The 17,799-nt window shown below is 40.6% G+C and overlaps 1 protein-coding gene across 1 annotated transcript; it reads right to left on the bottom strand.

Moving 5' to 3' along the window:
• Positions 1–1,339: 1,339 nt before the first annotated feature.
• BOK (BCL2 family apoptosis regulator BOK) lies at positions 1,340–17,582 on the bottom strand. Its single transcript, XM_063440973.1, has 5 exons — positions 17,405–17,582; positions 9,351–9,725; positions 7,744–7,872; positions 6,621–6,784; positions 1,340–2,475 (listed from the first exon to the last, which is right to left on the bottom strand). The coding sequence occupies exons 2-5, from the start codon at positions 9,574–9,576 to the stop codon at positions 2,350–2,352; spliced, it is 645 nt and encodes a 214-aa protein (XP_063297043.1). The 5' UTR covers positions 9,577–9,725; positions 17,405–17,582; the 3' UTR covers positions 1,340–2,349.
• Between the last annotated feature and the right edge of the window lie 217 nt (positions 17,583–17,799).

Below are 17,799 nucleotides of genomic sequence, written 5' to 3'. Positions count from 1 at the left end.
CATGCAGTGTGTGTGTGTCTGTCTGTGTCATGCAGTGTGTGTGTGTCTGTCTGTGTCATGCAGTGTGTGTGTGTGTCTGTCTGTGTCATGCTGTGTGTCTGTCTGTGTCATGCTGTGTGTCTGTCTGTGTCATGCTGTGTGTCTGTCTGTGTCATGCTGTGTGTGTGTCTGTGTTACGTTGTGTGTGTGTCTGTCTGTGTTACGCTGTGTGTGTGTCTGTCTGTGTTACGCTGTGTGTGTGTGTCTGTATGTGTCATGCTGTGTGTCTGTGTCACGGTGTGTCTGTATCATGCTGTGTGTCTGTCTGTGTCATGCTGTGTGTCTGTCTGTGTCACGGTGTGTCTGTATCATGCTGTGTGTCTGTCTGTGTCATGCTGTGTGTCTGTCTGTGTCATGCTGTGTGTCTGTCTGTGTCATGCTGTGTGTCTGTCTGTCTGTGTTACGCTGTGTGTGTGTCTGTGTTACGTTGTGTGTGTGTCTGTATGTGTTACGCTGTGTGTGTGTCTGTCTGTTAAGCTGTGTGTGTGTGTCTGTATGTGTCATGCTGTGTGTCTGTCTGTGTCACGGTGTGTCTGTATCATGGTGTGTGTCTGTCATGGTGTGTGTGTGTGTCTTTGTCTGTCATGGTGTGTGTGTGTGTGTGTGTCAGTCGTGGTGTGTGTGTGTCAGTCGTGGTGTCTGTGTGTGTTTTTAAAAATAGTGTTTTACTCACCTTTTTTTTTTTCCAACGTCGTGCTGGTCTCTGCCTCTATGACTGAGATCATCAAGCTTGATGATCTCAGCCAATCCGCACTGACACAGGAAGCGCCTCTAGTGACCGTCTGAGTGTCTGTCACTAGAGGTGTCACTAGGAAGCAATGTAAACACTGCCTTTTCTCTGCAAAGTCAGTGTTTACATTCAAAAGCCTGCAGGGACAGGCTATAGACACCAGAACCACTACATTAAGCTGTGTGTGTGTGCGCCTGCTAGTGAGCTTGCTTGCATGTGTATGTGTGTGTGTGTGTGTGTGCCTGCTAGTGAGTGAGCTTGTGTTTTTATGTCAATGAGCTTATGTATATTAGTGAAATTGTTTGTCTATGAGGCTGTGTATCAATGAGCTTGTGTGTGTCAGTGAGATTGTCTGTGTCTGCATGTGAGTATGCTTACTGTATAATTAAATGTTTTACTCTGAAAGGACCAATATATTATATTAGAAAAAGCAATATATATATATATATATATATATATATATATATATATATATATATGTATAGCGACAATATATGGCGCAATGACTTATGGGGCTGGCATAGATTTTTTTTTCCAGGGCTGCTTTGTATCCCCAGTCCGGCCCTGGCTCTGGAGGATTGTAAAGTTACGTTCCATTTTTATGGATTGCATTAACTCATTCTCTTACATTATCACCTAGTCTCCAGTCATTTAAGAAATTGTGAAGAATATTAGTTTTAATTTCAAAACTAGTAATTCCTAAGTTTGTCTACCCTTATCGCACGCCACACAACCCATACTCCCAATGTGTTTAATCTTACTTCACATTTTTACTCTACTGCTAAAAACTTTGCAAACATTATACATCGTTTCATTACACAACTTGCCTTTTTGTAACCCTTGTCCTCGAGTTTAGACTCTAAGCTCATATAAACTGTTCCTGTTCAACTTAACTTGGTTGCAATAATGTATCAACTCATTAACACATGGTTTTGCTCTAATAAAAGACAGCCCTCCAGTTATCATATTATCCTACGTAGAGGTTGTATGAAGGTTTGAACATCTCTGCAAGACAGCAGATACCTTATATAGGTTAATTTTAGTGTAATTAACATTTTAATTATGACACATTATTATAGTTCCTCAATGGTGTACTTCAGAATGAGGTACAGACGCAGTGGTTATAGTTTAGAAGCAAACAGTGTGAAGATTATTCCACAGTTTTTGTGACTGTTTCGTGATACCACTGCATCATACGCTGACCGTGGACATTATGTCCAAAACCTTGTCCATCCAAAGTGCTGAGAAGAGTGATGGTTCCTGCGTAAAGTCTATGGTGTTTTAAGAAGGAGCAATATCCCAGGGAGCCATTTATCCTGCAAAACTCATTGCAAAGTGTCTCGATTTAGGACCAAGCCTGGTGAGCAAGGGTTTGAAAGTAGCGGCCCATTATTGTGGAGTGTGTCACTGCACATTAAGACCAGAGTTTACGTAACTCAGACGGACACATCATTAACAAACCACTGTCTGTTTGAAACCTGGCTTCAGCAACACAAGATCAGGCAGTGAATGGATTTCAGAGCTAGAGATGAGTCTGCAGACAAAGTTTTGTTTTGTTTTTTCTCCAAAAGAATGACACACTATCGCTCACGTAACAGAAAAAAGATGACTGCCTTCAGGAAATGACCAAAGTTGCAAGCGCTGGATACCAACCAATGGGATCGCAGCCCAGGATCAGAGGCCACAACACATTTTATGACATCCGTCTGTAAAGCAAAGACCAAATTAGTATTAGATCAGTATAAGCAATTAATAAAACACATGCACAGATGACTACACACTACACTTATTTTGTTCCTTTACAAATCGTATCAATCTCATTGTTGTGCCAAATGAATGAATATCAAATGTATAAATGATCAATTATTTATAAAATAGATTTGTAATCAGATTTATCAGGTCCCAGTGTGTAGTCACAAGCTAGCTGCAAGAACGTTCTATATGTGCATTGACTACTTCCGTTGTTTATAGCAGAATTTGGGTAAAGCACGTCTACAAAAAACCTTAGCTAGCTTGTTCCTAGACACCAGAATGCTTTAACAATGTATGTATTGAAGCATATAATTTTGCTTATAAAATATTCTTTATTTCCCTTGTTAGTGAATAACCATAATTTCTGCGAAAATTAAACTACTGAAAAAAATTAAAATGATGTATAACTTGTGTTAAAAGTTTACTCCAACAAAAGAAAAGAGTGTTTTCATAAACACTGGTTTGGTTAGAGCAATTCTTGCTGAACTGGTCTCCCCGATCAATAAAAAAAAACAAAGCTAAAGTTCTCCTCCCTGCAGCCTGATCTTCCATGGCTGATGTCACTCCCTCTCGTTTGAGCAAGGAAAGAGGTCAAGGAGGGTGGGCGTCAGGGCCCCATACTCCCTGCCATTGGATGTCTGTTGCCATCATATCACAACCCTGCACATACAGACTCCAGGCACCATGCTCACTTCAAATCACTGAAGTGGTCATGAAGCTTGGAGTAACCCTTTAACCTTTTTCTCACGTGATGCTCCATTTCATTGAAATTGATATTAAAAATGTAGCAAATTACATCACAATCTAGTTCACTCCATTACAAACTTTATGCATTCTCTGTGTCAACTGCCAGTTGCAAATGGCCAGGGCCACCATCAGGGTGGTATAGCCAATAGAGCTGTATGCCCTATACCCCCATTGTGCATATATACATATATATTTATAGCGAGTATCACTATATGTATGCCCCTGCAGTCATCTGATGGCGTGTATACTGAAGATGTTCCACCTCTGGCAGTGTCATCTTGCGAACCCCAGCTGTCAGAGTGTTGCTGTGGGAAGCCAGGGCAACACTCCATACTACACACATACAGGGTTTGCGAGAGAGGGAAAGGACCTGCCCCATGTCGGAGGGGGAAGATGGAGACTCCTGGGCCCTCTCTTCAGTATACAACCGACTGTGACACCGAACCGCCCAAGAATCTAGTGCCCCCCCTACTGGTCACAGGTAAGTGTTAAGGAGAAAAGTATAAATTGGATTATAAATTTTAAAAAAATTTTAAAAACTGCTCAACTCCCACAGCCCCTTTCCAAATGCACAAATTAACACAAACACACACTGCACATCCACTACACACACTCTGCATCTTTCTACACGAACACATTGCATCCACTACACACGCACACTGCATCCACTACACGTGCACACTACATCCACTACACGGGCACACATCAACTACACACGCACACTGCATCCACCACACGAGCACACTTCACCCACTACACGCACATTCTGCATCCATTGCATATACACACTACATTGTCTACACTCCACATCCAATACACACAGACACAGACTGCATCCACTATACAAAAACACTGCATCCACTTTACTCATCCTTGTGAACTCAGGGGTGAGCCCTGTAGGACAACTTGGCGGCAAGCTCCAAGGGTTCAGGCCTTGAACTGTGTAAGGAACCCCATCATTTCTGATGGAAGCACTCAGATGCAGGATAAAGAAGTGTTGATTTTAATATTTGATCTTATTTGTCATGCCTCACAAACACATTTGTTAAATATAGGCAATAAGTAATAAGTAAGCATAGTATTAAAAGTCATGAGAAGTAGCGGCACCACAGATACTGCCACCGGCGCCACGCACCGAGCTACTTCCCCTCTGTCAGAAACGAGGGCCGGAGCCCTAGACACAACGCTGCATTCCCCCCCCCCAATCAATCAACCCTCCAAACAGCATCCCCTATCCAACAGCAGCCCAAGACCAGCAACAAGCCACGACCGCGGAAACGCAGCAGGATGGGGAAAGGCTCATGGAGGGAGAACAACAAGCTACAGCTCAAAGGGACTATGGGCGGATATGCCTCACGTGAGCAACCTAATGTCACCCCATGATGAATCAACAGAGCATTGTATAACACCTGCGTACCAACCGCATGGGGCAAGCCTTCACTGGGACAACACACCGGCCCACATTTAAAGACTTCCACATGCCAAGCCGAGGCCGTATATACCGGCACCAACCATCATGGACAGGTTCAGAGACGCTAACTGCAGATTCTTCACTACAGTCTTTATGCCTCCCGTACCATGTGGGGACCACAGAGTGCTTGAGGACTGATATTGCATGTTACTGATGACCTCTTCCATACCCTCATGACGGCAGACATGTCTCCTCATGTGTACACAGCCTGGGGGAACACGCTCACGCTCGCACCAAACGCCTACACAAGGCCGTATCCATGCACACAACACAGCACAATACTCGACCACTTATTGCTATGCACACATGGGAGTACCAGTCTCTGATGGCTCGGGGTGACTGATTTCAAGCGCTGACTCACTCTATATGCTTACACCAAGTTCACACAAGCGACACATACTCGACTATATATCGTGACAATATAAAAATGTGCACAGTAACTCTATGCTATGCCTCTTAACTTAACAACTTATGTATAACAATGAGTATATGCCGTTTTGGAGTGCACAACATAAACAAATTAAATGGTTCTTTTCCTGTTTTAAAAAAAAAGTCATGAGAAGTAATAGTCCCCCTTTAAATTCACTCCTCTCACTGTGAATGTGCACTCCCTCTACTGAAGTTCTACTTTCTTTTTTGAAATCCTCGACAGTGGATTTGTGTTTATTTGTTTAGTTGAACAGTTTTTAAAGGGTTACTTGTATTTATGGGTGTACTTTATCAAATTAAATATAAAGAAATTCACTTGGGAATAAATTACAGGAAGACGTATTATCCCTCTGAAACAATATTCTATTATTAACATCTCGCTAGCAAGTGACCTTAAGTAAATAGAGCTAAATAATCTCAATGTTATCAGGAAACCAGAAAGCTGGGTTCTTTTTTTTTACCAATTAATTCTGTGTATCTGAACTACGTCAACGGTTCCTTAATCCGGCTTAAGATTTACTTGAACTTAGAGTTCTTCAGTTCAATATGCTGTGATTGTGTCGCTGTGTGTTTTAATACTATAGGGACCATTCATGGACAGAAAGCCTAAAAACAGACGGTATTGAGAAGAGGACAAGAAATAGAGGATGGTGCTTTGCATGCTGGGTGTCTGTCTTCCTTGTCTTACGGTAAAAAAAAAGTTAAATATCAATGGTTGTTCTGTCTAACTGGCAGCTACAATGGGTAGCAAACTCACACTTCCCTTACTATCCTTTAAAGGTAAACATTATGCGGGACGCGTGTACATGTGTAGGCTTTCATTAGCTTGGCGCACAGGAGGGGCACAGAAAGGCAGTGACAGATGGCCGTGGGATTTGGAACAAGATCAGTAGCAAGGGTGGAGTTGTAGTGACAAAGCAGTGGGTGATACTGAATGGCAATATGCTGGATTGGCAGTAAAATAAAAGTGTAGACACATGGCTTGAGAACACACTAAGAATAAAGCTAACGGCTTTGAAAGGACCTATAGCCTACTGCAGGAGTTCCCAAAATGTAGATGTCGTAGAATTACAACCCCCATTATGCTTTGCATGTTTTTGGTTTGCGTTTAGAATGGCAAAGCATCATGGTAGTTGTAGTTTTAAAATATTTTGGTGATCTACCCTTTGGGCACCCCTAGCCTACTGTTTTAGTAAGTGGAGGTAAGGTTAGACTGGAATGACTGTCACGTTAATGAGTGGAGATGCAGTCAGACAAGAATGACTGTCATATTGGAAAGTGAATGTACAGTCAGAATGCAGTTGTTGATGCAGGCAAAATAAAGTTAACTGCTCATAAGAGTTAGAACAGTGTACAATTAGCGCAATTTATACCAACAGATATTATTGCTGAGTTGTGAAACCACATAATGCGTTTATTAGAAATGTAAAAAGTGCTGAATAAAGCTCTTACCCATCCTCCTCTTCTCTTCAGCCATGTGACCAGAGTCTTGCGCACAAACTCCCCCAAACAGTCCACTATCGTCAGAACAAATGCAGGCTGGGATTGTTTGACACAGTCCACAGCTAGGCCTGCTGCCACTGCATATAAGGACACCACCTTTCCCCAAGTAATACCTGCAAAACAGAGAGGGTCACGTTTAATTGTCACATGAATGTAGCTTGAACCTAATAAATGTGTGGACACATAGTGTCACATCTGCTCCAACACAATTGGGTGTTTCCACATTATTCCCAAAATGAACAGTAATAACAGTTATGCCAACGTGTTATAAGTCTATTTTGAAGTGCTCTAACGAATTCTGAAACTCTAAAATGTCACTTTAGAGCACTGTGATATCTATTTTTTTTAAATTTATTTAGCACAGATCATATAATTTAATCGTTTACTCACTAGCAACACTAGAGTGTTGATATGACAGCAAATACATTCTAGGCCATAATAGTTGAGTTGGAGAAAGAATCTTTAGAGTGTCTGAATTGGCTATTGGTGTTGAAACGTAGTCACTGGAATCACGATCCACCATTTAGTAAATAAAAATATAACCCTATATGTTTCTATACATTGGTGCAGCTGAACGTTGGAAAATGCCCATGCATATTAACTGGGAAAAAATAATAATTAAAAAACCTACAGTCTGGCATACCGTCCATTATTATAGGATGCTTTGTTACCAATGGTATACAAATGAAAAACAGGAGTTTTTGAGAATTAACCATGGGAATTGCAAACTCTGGTCCTTAATAGCCAACTGGATAGACAGTCAGCCTATTAGGGCCTAAGAATTGCAACTACCCTAACCGTTCTCAAGCTCTCAAATAGTTTTTATTAAAATGCTGGGGGGGGGGGGTGGGGGGGGGGGAGAGGGACCGATAAAATATTGCAAATACAGCATTATTCTATCATAACTGAAAAAGGGTTGGAGAAACCCTTTAAGCATTACAGAGTGAAGTCATGCTGTACCAGGGTATGTTCAGAAACACTTGCTTCTGAAATGTATAAATATAACAGGAATGCCGTACAGAATCAGTATGTAATCTGGCCTCAGCTAGCGCTGCAGTCCTCTTGTGACTACCTGCTGTGAATATCTCAGCTGCAACTGCCAGGAATGCGTCAGACAGCACTGTCTCGGAGGTGAGGGAGATGTTCAGCTGCCGGGCAATGTTCCTGTATACAGCTGGTCTCATGTATTCCAGCTCATCCCCTGCAATGCAGCAATAGGAACAGAATAATTAGATGCATGGAGTCACCTGATAATAGTACAAAGCAATGGGCTCTATTGCACTTCTATAAACCCAGTTAAAGCTAGCTCTCACAACAAACATTTCATTTATTCAGAATTTCATTTCTCAGATAAGATGAAATTTGATGTTCTTGAGTATAGAGCAGATAGAAGACGCACAGCATAATAAAACACTATTGCACAATATCCCCATTTCCAGGTTGGTAAAACATGTTGTATTAAGACTGGAGATATTGATAAAGTCATAACAGATTTTGGCCTAAAAAGCAAGATTCAGTTAAACCATAGCTGCGCTTAGCCCCGATGTTCATGTACAAACTCGCATGTGCTAAAAAAATAAATAAAAAAGATTTAAAAAATAAAAATAAAAAAAAAGCGAAAATGTCAAATTATGCTAAAAGCATTATAAACTCAGAGCTTAATCCCATTATTTATCACTGAATAGATCATCTACACAAGCGAGATCAAATATTCTGATTTTCACTGATCAATATTCAGGACATCTGCTCATGATTTGATTTGTCCTCTAAACCATTCTGACGCTTATAAATTAATGGTCCTCTTGGTGAGACTGAAATAAATGTAAATTAATTTGGATGAATCATATTTGGCAGCTGCACGTATCATTAGGCATATATACTCCCATTTTATTTTATTTTTTTATTGAAGAAACTCCTTAAATTAGTAATTATATAGAAAGTGACTTGTCGCATATATATTACTGGACATGAAAACAGGAGGAAGATACTTCTGTGAACACTTTGTATCCAAGAAAAAAAAAGATCTTAATAAAGAGACTGTTACTCGGAAATGCCAGATGTTTTAGAATAAAGCCTGCCATTTTGACACCGTGGGTGGCTCTCGACAGTACAGCTTGTCACATCCTGTGCACAGTTATCACTATCCTAAAGCTGTTGGCCAAGAAACCACTTGTCACTTATCAGTGTTTTGTGACACTTATGGTTGTGCTATTTTCAATAAACTCTCCCAAAAAGTCCATGCTGGTTTGCCTTCTTTATACTGTTGGCACTACGACTCAACATCAGACAACCTGATTATGATCACACTATACTGTAAAATCTTGGGACCTCAAAGAAATGCATTAACCGCCACATTGACTGCCTATATGGACCGCAAGCTAGAGACACATTTTCTAGTTCTCCAAAAAAACTAAATTTATTGTCAGTTTAGGTTTGGCTGCTGTGTTGCTAGTGTTTGCCCAACATTATACTACACCATGTGGACCACACAGATTTACAATGCCAGGATGATTTAGTGCTATTATAAGTGAAGTCAAATCTGTTATACTGCTATGTGTCAAGCAATCCAATATTTTTAAATATCTTTAAAATCACATACAAAGGAACTGTTTCCTTTAGGAATATAAAAAGAATATGTAAAACAGAGAAATCAAATAGATATTATCTATCAATACTAACCCAATCTTAAGAAAGTGGCTGATACTTCAGCCATACGTCCTGCAGACGTGGAGGACATCCCATGCTCCTGCTTGCTCCATCCCAGACCAGCTCGTTGAAGCCGGGCCTGTATAAAGTCTTTGCATAGCGCCTTTCCCTGTGAAACAAGCTCTTTATCTGTGGGAGATCTGTCAAAGGCCTCGAAAACTTCAGCAGCAAAGACAGAGGAGCGTCGTAGCATCTCCATCCTCAGAGAGAGTGATCAGGCAATCCTGGTGCACTATACAATCCCCATTTACTGCTGGGGAGGTCGGTGTCTTGTGTTAGCACACTGGCGGGATTATAAGAAGACAGTGCTTTGTACTGGAGAATGTACTCGGTACTCAGTACTCCAACCTAAGTAAAAGACACAGAAAAATGATTAGAAATCTAGAATGTTCAGCTGTACATTATTATAAAAAAAATATGTATTATTATTATTATGAAGTGAATTATTTGAAAAAAAAATTTTTGTAATATAATACAAATGATAATTTTTTTTGTTTATATTCAAGATTTTCATAAATGATGATAACATTGCTCAGATAACAGAAGCTGAGATAACAAAAATATATTCAGTGACATTTTGTAAACATGCATCTAACAGGGTTCCTTATGAGACAACTTAACGTTGTTATCTGGATGTTAATTAACATAGGTTGGTACAGTGCGTTATCAGTTCACGAGCATCATGAGCATGCGTAAGTGGGTTTTACGAACCCATAACAGATTTCCTCCCTAGATGGTCCCATGCGGATGAGAATGATTGAGCAATAACATGGTAAGTTGTGCGTGTCCCATTGTGTGGATATGGCTGCTAAGGAGCGTGTCCGTGATCTGTGCTCAAACTTAACTTTAATTCGTATTGGGGTATCTGTTGTCAGATATCTGTCCCCTGATAGATTGCTAGGAACATGAGCATCATGTTTGTTGTCTGGTATGAACAATAAAGGGTTTAAACTTAGGGTATTGTAAAATTCCATTAGTAGCATAATATATTGTTTATTTGTAACTGACCCTATGGAATGTAACTTTTTTGTCCTGCTGTTTATGTGGAGTATTTTGTTTTTATAGGATGTTTGTCTCAACGGATAACTTTCAGCTTACATTTGTCTCCCCTATAGGTTGACAGTAGTTATCACATAGATAATGCTAAGATGGAACCTCTTGACACATCTTGTATCGAGATTGCCTAGTCAAATTCTTGGTCGTATACATGTCATGGGCTGTATAAAATGATTGGTTTAGTGAGTCCTAACTAATTGTGTTTGGAGTGTCGTCGTGTCTTGTGTAAGGTTTGTAGGCCCCTGTGATGTCCTTTGGGAAGTCATGGTGTTATTGGTCTTTTCGTCCGATTGCTGTGAATTTCGTATTGCACCCAGTTTTAATAGCTTGGTAGTACCCATGCTCCGTTGTCTGGGCTGTGAGATGATGTATGTGGGAATCAGTCTAGATGTGACTCCCACTATAAAGCCTACTCCAAGTTTCTGCTTTCATTCGGTCGCGAATATATCCCTTCAGGGCAAATGATAATTTTTAACCTACATTAACGCTATTAAGAGCATTTTAATTATCCATGAGAAAATAATGAATTCTAACTAGCCTACTACATATACCTAACCTAGTGTCTCTGTTGATCTGTATGTATTATAACTATTTATAAGTCACCAACATATTCCACAGCGCTGTGCAACAGGTGAACTAACAAACAAGTAGTTGCAAACAAGACAAGCTGGACGCACAGGAACAGAAGGTGCTGAAGGGTCCTGCTCACACAAGCTTACATTTTAAGGGGGGTGGGATAAAATGACACAAGAGGTAAGGGAGAGATGCATTTCATGTAAGGAAAGAGTAGGTTCTGTGGTACGTCTTCATAAAAATTGTATGTATTAGATGACTCCGCTGCAGGCGAGGAAGCAAGGTGAGTTAGTGAAGTGTGTGAAGGGAAAGCTGTGATCTACCTTTTTGGAGAAGCGGGTTTTTAGTGATTTAGTTTATTTTTTTAAGGAATTGAAACTGTGCGGGTTCCAGCCTGCGCGGTATAACCGCAGGGGCCGCATTGAAGGGGCCCATCGGGTGGCCCATGCTGTTAGGGCCTTCCGATGGCAATGAATTTCCAGGGGGCCCGGTCAGCGCGACTGGGCCTCCTGTGATGATGTCAGACGCTGGGAGCAAGTGACAGCCCCGGTCACTTCCTCCCATCAACCACCGGGAGCCGCGCGGAAGGAGGAAGGAGAAGAGGGAGTCAGAGTGGGAACTCTGACTTCCATCAAGCTGAGCCACTGGACACCAGGGAAAGTCACCCTTCTACACCTAAAAGATAGGAAACAGGAGGGTGACTAAAACATTTTGTATGTGTGTCTGTTTGTAGGTGTCTGTATATGTGTGTGTGTGTTTGAATGTGTGTCTGTGTGAATGTTTCTCTGTATGTGTGTGTGTGTGTGTGTGTCTATTTGGGTGCCTGTCTGTCTGTATGTATGTGTGTGTATCTTTCTGTGTGTCTGTATGTATGTGTGTGTGTGTGTGTGTCTGTATGTATGTGTATCTGTCTGTGTGTATGTCTGTGTTGGTCTCTGTGTGTGTATGTGTGTGTGTTTGTATGTGTGTGTCTGCATGTGTATCTGTTTGTCTGCATGTGTGTGGAGGAACTTATGGGGGTGGGGGGGGAGAAATGCGGCGATGGGTAGACATATGAGGGGGCCCCAAGGCAATTTTCTAGTTACGCCTCTGATTATAGATATATAAACGTGTGTGTGTGCATGTGTGCACTCTGTATAGATCATGTATACCACACAGACATTTATAAATATTATAGGTATATATAAATGTGTGTGTTATATGATCTGTTATTTAAACAGGCAGATTCTCTTTCCAAACCCTAAAATTCACAGAGATTACATATTCCCCATATATTGTTTAATTTATTATTTAAGGTGCCCTGCAAATCCACAAGTGGTGAAGGAGTGTAGTCCACACACAGAGCAATGCTCTTTTGACACCCATTTAAGGTACATTAAATATGCTAACTGTCCATACAGCCAGTATGCAGTGCCTCAGCCATTCTCCTTTCTCCAGCTGTAGGTGGGTATAAATGTCACTTGATATATGTTTGCTGCCATCTTCACATAGGATCTACCTGAGAGGGGTGGAGCCTTACACTGCACACACTGCCTATCTACAGAACATCTGGGCGGTCTGCAGCCCCCAGGATCTGCTCTGCTAGGCAGCTGCCTAGAGCCCAGGGGTTAGACAGGGACCTTGGAATCATAAATTTACTTGGCCACATATACAATCCTTATGTGAAGAATGAAGAGGGAGGCCAAACTGTTGACCTACCTAAGGCCCTGTGGGATCTTACTGCCTCTCTGGTGTCAACCTGGGTGTCTGTGCGTGTGTATGTGGGTCTGGGTAGTGTTTATGTGTATTTATGGGTCAGTGTTTGCCTAAAGGTGGTAGGAGTTGCATTCCGTATCAACTGTGATAGCAAGCGCACAATATACTTGTATGGATGTGTAAATAATACAGTAGGTTCCAGTATTCCAGACTCTCTCTTGCTCTCAGATGTTTTTATTTGGGTGTACGTATATATGGTGTTTTTCACCTCCACAAAAAGAGAAAGCTGACGCTGAAGGAGGACCTCAAAGCAGAATCACAAATAACGAGTAATATTTAGATAAAAGAAATACATAACAAACTGCTCGAGCGCAGTGTTGACAGAATTAAAATAAACACTTATCTCAAAGAATTTTCCCAGAGCATGGACAATCCAAAAATAGCTTTTCATAACATTACATTACGACCGTTCCACTGCTATAGATATCTGGCATTTAAGTTAGTAGAATTTGCTTTAGGTTATAAAGTCTTTTTTAAAGGGAAAGTGTCAAAGTAAAACACATATACTAAACAGATGCTGTCATTGTTCGAAGCCTACAAGGGAAACAGGATCCAAAGGTCTGCTGCAATCAATTAAAAAAGGAAGGAAATGAAAGCGGCTTGAGATTTAATTTATTTATTTATTCTATTCAGTTATCATGACATTGTCATGACATGTTAGCAGACATTGTCAGTAATTTTTTTTTTTTACTTCTGTAATATTTTACAAATGCGCAATAACGTTTTGTTCCTGATCTGACATGCCCACTAAGTATAGTCTCTTACAGGTCACAACGAGGATTACATATTCAACATTCTAAAAGTAGAGTGTTCTGTAGGAGCATTATATTGGTTTCCATGGTGATTGCTCCACATTTAAAGATTGAGAGCAACACGGCAGAAATTGCAGGTAGATCACTCTTGAAGAACTACAACCCCCATAATGCTTCACCAGTTGGTGCCTGCAGGTCTAAAACAAAATTCCCAAGTAACCCCGCCTTTGAAAAAGTAATTTCTATTAATTTAAATTTAAAATAAAAGGTGTAGACACTGATAGTTAAGTTTAGTCCATATTGGAGAGCAAGCCTGATTAAAGGCAGTAAAGAATATTATTCAAATAAATAAGACATAATGTGACTATTGTGTATGTAAGGAGGAGTGTATGAAATATTAATCTGAAGTATAAAAGTCACATAATGAAAATATAATGTACACATAATTGTTACACACAGATGATATTGACACACACTCACTCTTAAATACAGAGGACACTGACAGACACACTTTCACTGATTTAACACACACTGACAGACACAGTTACTGACAGACACACATATTCAATGACTAACACACACACTTACAGACAGACACACTCACTGATTTGACACACACTGACAGATACACATATTCACTGACAGACACACACTCACTGACAGACATATACTCATTTTCTTACACACACTCACAATTTTTTTTTTTTATTGTTTTTATTTATGTTTACCCATCCTCCCTACCTTTTGAGAGAGAAGCCAGGGCCTATATGCCAGGTGACTCTCAAATCCCCGCAAATTGTTGTAAGGTTAATGGACTCTTATGTAAAATTGGTTTCGCTGTTCAATAAAATGTAAATTAACTGTCCATTAGCAGCCCTTAGGGGAAACAGAGCCTTTTATCTTCTGAATTTTCTTACAAAATGAAAATCATACAGCATCATTTAGACTGTATCTTTTAGACAGCCAAATTGGAAAAAATCAAGAACTCTGCTATAGTAACAGCTTGGCTAATATTGATTTTACTGTGCAATACAATTATAATGTTCCCGAGTGCATAAATAAAATTAGTTCTGTTCTGTCCAGTTGTGTGGCTATACCTTACTTTTATATTTAGGGTGTAAGCTCATGGAACATGGTTTTAAATGCCTTGTGACAGAGCTCCTATACACAGACTGAGTATCTTTGCTCCAAAAATCCACCTCTGGATCAGATCAGCTAGAGTAGTGAGTCATCAAACCAAACAATGCAATCCCACCCCGGCACCTTGGTGTCTGGGTCGTAATTCAATCAAAGGCAGGATGATTGAATTAAAAACTAGACATCAGGACACCTTAGAACATTGTCCCCAAAACAGAGTTCCAATAAGTTATTCCCAAAGCTATACATCCCTGAAGAGTTGTGGTTTAGAGGTTCAAGCTGTCCAAAAAGTGATCGGGTCGAAGGTGTCTAGGCTGAGTAATTACCAGTTGCAAGTTGGCTGGACCTCGACCATCCTCTAATATGACACAGAGTTCCAGATTGTTTGGTTCCATGTCCTGGTCTCAAATATTGGCTTTTTGGAGCCCTGTAAAAGAGAGCTTCTTCAAGTCGTTGGTGTCGCTGGATGTGTCATCACTTCCCTGACCTCTGCTCCAAATAGCGCTTAGGTCAGAGGTCCTGGTACCGAGCAATACCCACTAGACCATGGGTCCTCAAACTCCGGCCCCACAGATGTTGCTGAACTACAACTCCCATGATTCTTTGAATTACATAGATAGCCAGAGAATCATGGGAGTTGTAGTTTAACAACATCTGGGGGGCCGGAGTTTGAGGACCCATGCACTAGACGTTTAACCGGATTGTGGCATTCTCCCAATCTTGTGTACAGCTTTATCATGACTCTGTGTTCCTGTCAGCCCAATGAGTGTCTTGAAAACCTGTGGGGGCTAGCTGGGCCAAAAAGCTAGGCTCCCTTATGTCCGGTAAAGTCCTGGCACAACATGGAGGGGAAAACATAAAAGCTCTCCTGTAGAGGAGTTGATCCGGAGTCCAGTGCAAGTTGTTAAAGTGACCGGGTCAATCCGTCACACACCTCAAAGTCACCCAAATTTATCATTATAAACTTGTATATTTTGTTTACCAATTGTACTGCTCTGTGAATTATGTTGGTGGTTTCCTCAAAACAATTAATAATTACTGACTTTTGGCACTCCAGTTGTAGAATCTCAAAATCCTCTAGAGCGGAAAGCAACTGAAACCAGGGGCGTCAATCTATGGCACCCAGATATTGATGCAGTAGCACTCTTTCAGTGGTTAGATTGTTAAAGGAACACTATAGGGTCATGAACACAAGCATGTATTCCTGACCCTATAGTGTTAAAACCACCATCTAGCGCCCCTAATCCCCCCCGAGTCACTAAATATATTAAAATCTTACTTTTGTTTAAGTCTGCAGCTGCTGGCTCTGCCCCTGATCTGCCTGCTTGGCTAACATCATCAGAAGTGTTGTTCTGACACAATCACAAAGCTTTCACATAGGATTGGCTGAGACTGTCAAGTAGGCAGATCAGGAGCAGAGCCAGCACAAGCCAAACACAGCTCTGGCCAATCAGCATGCAGAGGGTGGAGACACTGAATGGCAATGCTGCTCAGTGTGCAGCACAACCCCAGGAAACACGTCTAGCAGCCATCTAAGGAGTGGCCAGTGAAGTTATCGCTAGGATATAAACACAGCATTTTCTCTTAAAAGACAGTGTTTACAGCAAAAAGCCTGAAGGAATTTATTATACTCACCAGAACATATACCTTAAGCTGTAGTTGTTTTGGTGACTATAGTTTCCCTTTAAACTAAAAATTTCTGCTGATGAAGATAGTTGTCTTTGGTTAATTTGGTTAATAACATTAATATTTAAAAAATTGAAAAAAAAATAGGTGATAACTAAACAACAACAAATTTAAATGATGATGAAATAAATAGGAGCCCAAATCATGGTGTAAATGGAATAGCAGATTCTATATCCTACCTCCAACCCCTCTATAATATTAGAGTTAATTATGACGGTCCGGATATGGCTGTTTAAAATATTCAGAAATGCCTAGAACTTGTGAACTGACCAGATTGAAATTCTTCTGTGGTTTGGATAGAAATCCATTAGGGGGTGGATTCTATGTCTGGAGATGGAGTATGATTAGAAATGACCACAGGCTTTACCGGGAAATTCTGAGCTAAAACCCAAGTGAAGTGCCCATAGCGCAGTAAAATATAGCATGTAAAAATGGATGTAATCTCTATTTTCTAATATATAATTCTATGACAAATTACTATAGAAACGTGTCATTAGTAGGACAAAATCATTTTCCTGCAAATAAAATGTTGCTCAGTGACTACAATTCCCATGAACTACTATTCACAGTATGTTCAAGATTTACAGATGGTAAAGCTCATCAGAATTGGAGCTATAAAATGCCTTCTCAGATCACTTGCTCCCTAAAGGGTTGAGTCACTAAGCAGCACACTTTGGAGAGCTGATAATTAAATTTAAAAATTCAAACCACAAAATGTTCAGCTATTTTGGGTGAAATATCCAGATTAGTGTCCCCTGCCCTCCCCCCCCCCCCTCCCCCCCTATTATTTTGAATTAATAACTACATTGCAAATGTCAATTTACTTTTTATTGAATAACTCCACAAGCGTATTACTATGTCAAATTGCTTCACCCATCGTAAACCCATTGTGCAGCAGGGGTGTAATCACAAAATAATAAATCATTTCCAAGCAGGTGTAACAAACAATATTCCATGTATACAATATAAATAATATTGTCCTTCACTGTATGTATCAATTTTACAAACAGCAGAGAATGTTGAGAGCTCCATGGTTCTATATATTGAAATATTCAGTTCAATACTCACCAGATGTACTTGTGATCTCTAAACAAGTGAAGCTGTCCTCTGGCTATCTTGCAAGATGTATCAGAGCATCTCAGGACTGATGACCAGAATCCCTGTCTAATATGGTCTCACCCCCTGTCTGATGCTGAATCTCCCTCCTAACCCTACTGGCTCCTGCGACAAACCTCTCTCCTCAGTCCCTGCGCTTGTTCTGACAGAAGCAGAGTCTAACCAGAAGCTTTGAGACACAAATAAAGGGGTGGGGAATAGGAGGGAGCTATCTTACTATATCCTTCTATGGAAAACAGCAAAAATGTAAGAGACAGAGGAGGGAATGATAAGATTTTAAAGGTGCAATGTGGCCCATTGTACTTCACAGGACCATATTCCCATGACCTTTCCATATTAAGGGTTCC

The sequence above is a fragment of the Pelobates fuscus genome, chromosome 2, assembly GCF_036172605.1.
Source record: "Pelobates fuscus isolate aPelFus1 chromosome 2, aPelFus1.pri, whole genome shotgun sequence".
NCBI classification, from domain to species: domain Eukaryota; kingdom Metazoa; phylum Chordata; class Amphibia; order Anura; family Pelobatidae; genus Pelobates; species Pelobates fuscus.
The sequence above is the reverse complement of the archived record's forward strand: the minus strand, read 5'-3'. Positions and strand labels throughout refer to the sequence as shown.